The sequence below is a fragment of the Phlebotomus argentipes genome, unplaced genomic scaffold, assembly GCF_947086385.1.
Source record: "Phlebotomus argentipes unplaced genomic scaffold, Phlebotomus argentipes genome assembly contig_2, whole genome shotgun sequence".
Classification (NCBI taxonomy): Eukaryota; Metazoa; Arthropoda; class Insecta; order Diptera; family Psychodidae; genus Phlebotomus; species Phlebotomus argentipes.
The window spans coordinates 164,506-172,793 of record NW_026776162.1 but is presented as its reverse complement, the minus strand read 5'-3'; the positions used below and the strand labels follow the sequence as shown (position 1 = coordinate 172,793).

Below are 8,288 nucleotides of genomic sequence, written 5' to 3'. Positions count from 1 at the left end.
ATAAGAAAAGTACGCAATATCTCAATCAATTGCACAAAGCAACCTCCAGGGAGGCGACAATACAATCACATGACACGCAATTATTCAATGAAAACCTGAAAGAATTTCTCTATTGGGTGACACATCTTGGACTGCGCGTAAAACTGCGACTTGAGCGCGAAGAGGCCTCTCAATTCAAAGGCAGATTCATTTCAATTACGCCAATTGCGCTCCCAAGACAAGAAAGAGCCACACAGTCGAGTGGGCAAAAAGAATCATCCAAATTGGCTTTTTGCTCGCCACAGTCGGTAAAATTTTCTGAGGAAAATGCTCGAGGTGAACATTCGCGTGCCGATAATTGATATTTCGCCACATTGTCGGCTGTTTGGGCGAAAAATAGAAGACATTAGCGAGGCGGATGATAGTGCTTCTTGCTACCGAATCACCGCCAATTGCATAATTCTCACCATCGCTCATCATTGACAGTCGTCACTGGGTTAATTTGGGGGAAATTGAGTGAGAGAACGCGAGCTTTATCCGTTTCTGCGAAATTCCACATTCAGGGGGCAAATAAGTCGCCATAGAGTCTTTCTCAGTCGAAAATAAAGTCCAGGGGATTGCAAATGGTGAACAATGCGCTTCCAAGACAAAGAATACTTCCACATCCACGTGACAAGACATAGAAATGTCAAATAGGAAGAAGATTGTCAGGACGTAAGTGGCAATTTTGCAACTTTCTCCGATAAAACCTCAACTGCATCTTGGATTTTTGCAACAAATACTTCCCCTCGATTGTCTCCGTGGCCCAGCAAAGGCGACAGAATCAACGCGAAATGCTACGTGCTGTTGAGCAGATTCGTGAGGTTTGAGGAACACAAACACACTTGGCGGAATCAACGATAATGGGACCAATTTTCTTGTTAATGGTCCAATCCCAACTTTACACAGATTGACTATGAGGGATACATGTGACATGGCTGTGGTGTCGTCTTATCAGTCTTCTCGCATCGATCGTCGCGGGTGAGCAAAAAAGTGCACAGAGCTGAGCTGGGACGGGAAAAAGTGCAGAGAGAGAGCGATATGAATCTCGTGCTGAATCGATACTTCGGCGCGTGTTAGAACAGAGAATAGCTTGAGACTGTAAGAAGTGACAAAGTGCGAAAATCGCAGGGGAAAACATGCAGTTGAAGGGAGTTGTTGGCGTCGATGAGGTCAAGATCAGCCTGCAGAGGTTCGGATGGCCGGATTACCTGGTCTTCGGCTGCATGCTGGTCAGCTGCGCCATGATTGGCGTGTATTTCGGCTTCGTGAAGAAGAAGCCCAAGAAGGGTGTGGAGGAGGCGGACAACTACCTCGTCGGGGGGCGAAAGATGCGCATCTTCCCCATTGCAATGTCCCTGATCGCCACATACATCTCAGGAATCACCCTTCTCGGCACTCCAACGGAGATCTACATCTTCGGCGTGCAATACATGTACATTCTCATCGGAGTTTACTGTGTGGCAGTGATTATGACCTACATTTTCTTGCCAGTGTTTCATGACCTCAAACTTACCTCCACATATGAAGTAACTTAAGACTCTTCACACTCCGAAACTCCCTCGATATTTCTTAAAGCTTCCTTCCCTTCGCAGTACCTCGAGATGCGTTTTGACAAGCGAATCCGCTTGCTGGGATCAGTTATGTTCATCCTAGGAACCATGGCATGGCTTCCAATTGTCATCTACGTTCCGGCTTTGGCTTTCAACCAAGGTTAGTCGTTCTAATTTTAAACATTCTCCCCAATTAACTTCTCTATTTCCGTAGTTACTGGAATAAATGTGCACCTCATCACGCCACTGGTCTGCATTGTGTGTATCTTCTACACTTGTGTCGTGAGTAAAAATAGACCAGAATCTTATCAAATTGTCCTTGGCTAAAATCTGAATGATGTCATTTCAGGGTGGACTGAAAGCCGTCGTGTGGACGGACGTTATTCAAACTTTTCTCATGTTTGGCGCAATCATTCTGGTGATTATCAAGGGCACTCGAAATATCGGGGGTTTCGAAGTTCTCTGGCAAAGGGCGGTTGAGAGTGGACGAATCGAAGGACCTGAGTAAGGATTCAGAACAAGCAAACTCTGGCCTACAATTGAATGCTTCTTTCTTGCAGCTTCACGCTCGATCCTCGGACCAGAAACACCTTCTTCTCGGTGGTTTTGGGAGGAATGACGTACTGGCTGAAGAGCAATGCCATCAGTCAGAATATGATTCAGCGATATCTCTCCCTTCCGTCGCTCTCCGCGGCCAGGAAATCGCTGTGGATCTTCACAATCGGAGTGTCATGTCTCGTGGTGTTTTGCTGCTACTGCGGACTCCTGATCTACGCCACTTACCACGACTGCGATCCCTTGACCACCAAGCTGGCTAAGGCTAAGGACCAACTTCTACCTCTGCTGGTTATGGACATCCTTGGAGACTTTCCCGGACTGCCCGGACTCTTCGTGGCCGGAGTCTTCAGTGCGGCCCTGAGTTCCCTTTCCACCGGACTCAATTCTATGTCTGCGGTCTTTCTGGAGGACTTCTTCAGAGCCTTCTCCAAAGAGCAGCTGTCCGAGAGAAAGACAGCCTACATCATGCGAGGAGTTGTGGTTGTTTTGGGGACGCTTTGCGTTTGTTTGGTCTTTGTTGTGGAGAGACTCGGGCAAGTTCTTCAATTGTCCATGAGTTTAGGTTCGATAACCAACGGACCTCTGTTGGGGGTGTTCACCATTGGTGTCATGATTCCTTGGGTGGAAGGAACGGGAGTCTTAGTAGGAGCTGTCACGAGTCTGGTGATAATGGCGTGGATTTGCTTAAACGCTCAAGTTGCTATCGCCTCAGGAGAACTCACGTTCCCCACGAAACCAGTAGCGACTAATGGCTGCACCTACACCTTCGTTCCCGGAGAAGCCATGAGCATGCTTGCTGTCAATGTTACTGAGGAAATACCACCGATACCGCCGTGAGTAATTCTTATGGCTTTCGTTCGCCCTAGAATTGACGACTGAAGTTCTTTGTTTTTCAGGGAGGATCAAGGCTTCTTGATCTATCACATTTCCTATCTGTGGTACGTTCTTCTGGGATGCGTTCTCACCATCATCGTGTCCCTGATCGTCTCCTTCATCATCGGAGCCAACAAGCCGTCGCAGCTGAAGCCCAACTTGCTGGCTCCCTTTGTTCGACGCCTGATCTGGAAGAAATCCCACGAATCGGACGCATCGCAGAGCATGGGAACAAACGATGCGGCTCTCTCGACTCAAGATCACTCCAAAGTCGAATCAATCGATCTGAAAAGCGTGGCGTCGTAGAACAACCTCTCGTCGTGTGTACTGTTTAAGATCAATTATAGCACTGTAAGACATGAACATGATTGATTCTGAGGGTTGTCGGAAGAAGCAACTGGAGATGACAATCAACTTTTCCTTTTTCTGCAAGAACAAATCATTCAGCAGAGGCTGATACTTGGGTGATGATTGAAATGCCTTCAAGCCATTCAGGAGGAGGATTGAACGAAAAATATATCCCCTTCCACCTTCTTTTTCCAGCACACAACAATGCCAAGTTCCCAAAAGACATTCTCAATTCTCAGACATGGAGAATAATTTAACTTTTCGATTAAACTTATTTAGTTGTTTATTTGATTTCTTTCGCTGGCGCACTCAGAGAAGTGATTGTACGATTGTTGTGTGGTGTAAAAAAGCCAGAGACTCTTCTTTTGTGGGCAAATGATGGGCAGTTTGGCTGGGGAAGAGAGGCATGAGGAAGGAATAAAAAAAATAATCACAGACCTGTCATCGTCTTCCTCTTCAGAAATAATATCTGAATTGTCAAATAATAAAAAGTGACTGATTCAGAGGCGCACCGAGTGGTTCGGTCTTTGTGTCTGGCGAGCAGTGAAATGCTTTTGAGGTCACTTGGGTGAATCCACGCGGTGTGCTTCGGACTTTGAGTGCATCTCGCGATGAGAATGTTGCAGTTTGCAATTCAGGAAGGATGGCTAGCTCGCGGAATGACCTCGCAATTGATCTCGGAGGAGCGGCAGAAATCAAACAATCGGATAATTTGGATGTTGGAATTATTGGGATTGTGTTGAACACCGCACAGTAGCGAGATAGGGAAGAATTGAAATTTGATTCAGTAATTATCTCGAAGCCACTACAATGCCTGGCCACTCTGATGGATGATGGGAGCTGATGATAGTCGCTTGGGTGAGCGAAGCAGCCGAAAGAGTGGCAGAAGAGAAACATCACGGGGGCAATTTTTTTCCACAATGTCGATACTAATAAATAAATTGATTTAAGGCCCGCAGTTCAATGGGGATTAAACGGCGCGCGAGGAGGACAGGAGGAGTGACGAGCCACTTGACGATCCACAATTGACTGGGGAGAATTCAGCGTGAAAATATCCGACACTGCGGTAAATGTTTACAATGATGACTTTCAGTATTTTCCACAATTCAAATCGATTTTGTGCCATCGCGCGCGGCTCTCTTCGCTGCACCATTGATTGAATCCCGCGGGATCGCGTCGATGACTCTCGAGAGTTCGTGGTCAGAAGTCCCGGACAAAAGAGCCACGATAGGAATCAACGGGAGGCACAATGCGAGCCAAACAGTAGTCAATAATTGATGGTCATTGTTTGGAGTCACTGATTGACTTCACTTATCAAATTACACGCGCCTGCCAGCGAGATGGAATTTTTGGTAATTTCCCAATTGAGCAATGATGTTGTCTAAGATCTTCAGGTATTTCCAAAGCATTTCCTATGGAATTTTGATGGCAAAATCTATAGTGAAAAGAGCGCCCAGTTTTGCTAATATCTCTCCAATATTTTCACACCTTCAACATATTACGCTTTGATTACATGAATAGCTGTGAATTCTGTGGTTTATTTATGGAATTTCTCACCTCATCAGCAATTAAGCAATTGATTCGTCATCCTTGTCCATTTTCTGCATTAGTGCAAAATAAAAACAAGCTCCACAATCAACAAACAAACCTTTACAAATCGAATTGATTCCATCGATGTCTAAAGTGGTTCAGCAAATGAAGCATGACGGGAAATTTATGTGTATTTTGTAAATTGATTGCAATCATCGACTAATGATTTCTGACGTGAATACATTCACATTGTGGCATTGCTTGGAAATTCTTTCACGGTTGAATTCTCTGAATATTGTCACCTTCGAGAGGTGAGTAGATTTCTGATGCGTCACTTAATTTGATGGTAATTTTCTTGCTCTTCGGCAGCATTGATTTTCCAACCGATCCAAGATTGAGATTATGCTTAAATTCTCACACGACAAATTGGAATGCCTTCAGAAATTCAAGTGGAATTCTGTGATGTGTTCCTCTTTTGGGGGATGCTAATTGTTCCTGTCAAAGGACATTCCTGACCGAAGCACATGACTTTGTGAGTCTTTTTCGTGCCCAACGCGAGCGTTTCAATCAAATCTGGGCGCTGTAATGAGAACACAAAGAAGCTGGGAGGAAATGATCAATTTGCTAGTTGTTTGCCTCCAAAAATGCTCTGAGAAGCGCGGCGTCGGAGCAAAAGATCGACAATCTATTGGGGCCTTTGAAGAGCCTCCCAGAAATCTTCTCAATCAAGTGGCCAGAAGAAAGAGCCATTGAGAGCGGAATTTATTGAACACTCCTTCAAAAATCACATAGGAGAAATTGATCACTTCAATGCTGTCCATTGTATTCAACGCTTCGAGGACTTAACGCGCGAAAGTGTCTGTTTGATCCGCATCGTGAGTCTTTTGGATGGCCATTATTTATTACGGACACAATCCAGAAATTAATTTCCAGTCTGTCATATCATATTTACCGAGAGAGCTGCGCGAGAGTTCAATGGAATGTTATTTAATTTCGATCGCATTGACTGGACTTTGGTGGCTCATGACACATTCCACCTCCTCACGGAGGCTAAATCGGCGCTGATCTTGAAATATTGGGTGTATGGGCTGCCTGATGAAGGGGACGCATCTTAAATGGATGAATAAATCACAATGTGTGTGTGTGCCTTGATTGCAGAAAGTCTCCTTTCCTTTTCTTCTCCTCCCTTTTGCGGAATTTACACTCCGGCATCGCGCGCGCGAATAAATCACTTTTCCATACACTTTTCCCCTTTTTGCACAATTCAATCGATAATCCGATTGAGGCACAAGTGACTCCTTCACAGTTCATTAGAGACAACAACGCGGCAATTTTTAGACGCGCGGTTCTTCAGTTTCCTTCTGAGAGTCGCGAGATGTTGGACTGCGCGAACTCGAGTGGCTGCAAGCGTGCGTTTCAGGTTTCGCCAAATGAACGACTCAAAGGACACTAATTGCAGAGGTGGAGTGATATTGAAATGCTCTTTATTGAAATTTCTGCACAAACACGCGGGATGCTGGAAATTGAACGCCACAGAGATGACGGAATTGGTCGTCGAAGTGTCGCTGGCGAGATCGAATAGACAATAGAGCTTTGCGTGCTCGAATGTAATGAATTATACATCATCTCTCGATACAAAGAGAGGTCACAAAAAGCCAACTATTGGGCGTTGCAATTCCACTGATTGATTTTCTATTCCAATTCGAGGTGTTCATCAATCACTGTGAGAATTGTTTATTAGAAAATACCGTCATTGCGGATATGGCATCAATTATTGCCAATGATAGAAGGCAGAGAAAAAACGCCGCAGAACAGCAACATAAGAAAAAACTCAGCACATTTAGAGACTGTGCAGCAAAAATATTCCAAATCAATCAAATCGCTTGTGGCCGAGGGCAGAATGATTCCCCTCTTGCAAGAACGTGCAAGAAGTTGAGGAACGCCTCCCATCAGAGCGATAGCTCGTCAAAATGCAAAACTTGCTTGCATTCGCGGTGGAAATTGAGACAAATATACACGCATTTGCTGGGTGATTTTTTATTGCGCCAACATCCCTGCGAAATCCCTTGTGATGATTTTTCACCCAAACGCAGAAATTCATCCCAGAAAACATTCAACTGTCGCTCAGACATGACGCAATGGGCGCACCTCAAGACATCCAAAGCGCGGGGAAATAATGAAAGGAGATAAATATCGACGATGGCAAGACAAGAGCTGGCGGGGCGAAGGCGAAAAAAATGCCGGTAAGAACATTCGAACAAATAATTTTATTTTGATTTTGACTGATTGGTCTGCAGCGCGCTGATGTCTTTTTAATTATTGGCTTTCGATGATTCCACACAGTGCCAGGTAATTATATAGATTTCTGTTCGATTTTTCTAAGCGGCTGGGCGCAGGGCGTGAAGAGGGCAGCCGGATAGTTTCACTGACAGAGAGTAATTTCCCTTCGGAGAGCAGCGCGCCAGACGCGTCTCGCGGCGCGGCAATTGCCGTGGCGCAAGAAAGCTTCGAAGGAGGCGGATTGGAAATTAAGTCGATCACCGGCAGTTGAGCGAGACTCAAGTTAATGACAAAAGAGCCAAAAACGAAGGTGCAGAGCGGTGAGGCGAGGTGATGAGGCGGCGTTTTAAATTCCGGCCACTTTCTCACCCCTTCCAGGACAGGTCAAGTGTCGCCCATTAATTGATTCCGGGCGGCAATTCCTGTGGGACTAATTGCGAAGCATCGGCAGAGATGGGCCACCCGGGGGCGCGCGTCAACAGGTGTCAAACGCAGCCCGGCCGAGGGTGATTGAGAATGGACGTGATTCGCCCCGATCGAGGGGGTGGCGGTCAGTGTGGTGGACCAGCTAGTTTGCACATGATGCCGGCTATCGGGTGGCGTCTCGGCGGTGGGAGAAGCCCCTCCGTGGGCATCGGCACTTCGGGGTGGATTGTGCGAGTGGTAATTCAATTTGGGGGTGATTTTGTACTCTCGGCGAATTCGATTTCACCGGGGGTGCATTGTTGCCTGTCGTCGGCAGTGTGAACTGATAAAAGAACAATCAGTCGCAATCCACACACCCCCAGTGAGGGGTTGCTGTGGGGATGACGCCCCATCAAGCCAATTAACTTAAATATCCATCGACTTTTCTCACATTCCCACCATTTTTCACATCGACACCTTCGACGCTGGGGCGAAGTTTTTTGACCGCTTTTTCTTGCCCGTGGCGCGGATTTTTTTTTCCTGGGCATAAGGAAAATTCTCACATGCGGTGAAATTTTACACACTCACACACACACTTTTTGCCCCCTCTGCCACTCACCCTCGCGATGTCTTCCGCAAAATTCTGGGTAACGTGGTAAACAGAGTTTCATTATTCAATAGATGCTGCCTTTTTTCTCAGCGCCACGTGATGGATAAAGAAGA

General features: G+C 46.1%; 1 protein-coding gene across 1 annotated transcript; it reads left to right on the top strand.

Moving 5' to 3' along the window:
- Positions 1-980: 980 nt before the first annotated feature.
- LOC132263162 (sodium-coupled monocarboxylate transporter 1-like) lies at positions 981-3,870 on the top strand. Its single transcript, XM_059762784.1, has 6 exons — positions 981-1,547; positions 1,614-1,731; positions 1,786-1,853; positions 1,921-2,075; positions 2,132-2,962; positions 3,026-3,870. Exons 1-6 carry the CDS (start codon positions 1,158-1,160, stop codon positions 3,306-3,308), a joined length of 1,845 nt encoding a protein of 614 aa, XP_059618767.1. The 5' UTR covers positions 981-1,157; the 3' UTR covers positions 3,309-3,870.
- Positions 3,871-8,288: the final 4,418 nt, after the last annotated feature.

Excerpts from the sequence above, each read along its gene's own strand:
- LOC132263162 (XM_059762784.1), top strand. The coding sequence starts at position 1,158 with ATGCAGTTGAAGGGAGTTGTTGGCGTCGATGAGGTCAAGATCAGCCTG. Across the intron at positions 1,732-1,785 it reads GGCTTTGGCTTTCAACCAAG|TTACTGGAATAAATGTGCAC; the intron begins GTTAGTCGTTCT and ends CTATTTCCGTAG. Across the intron at positions 1,854-1,920 it reads GTATCTTCTACACTTGTGTC|GGTGGACTGAAAGCCGTCGT; the intron begins GTGAGTAAAAAT and ends ATGTCATTTCAG.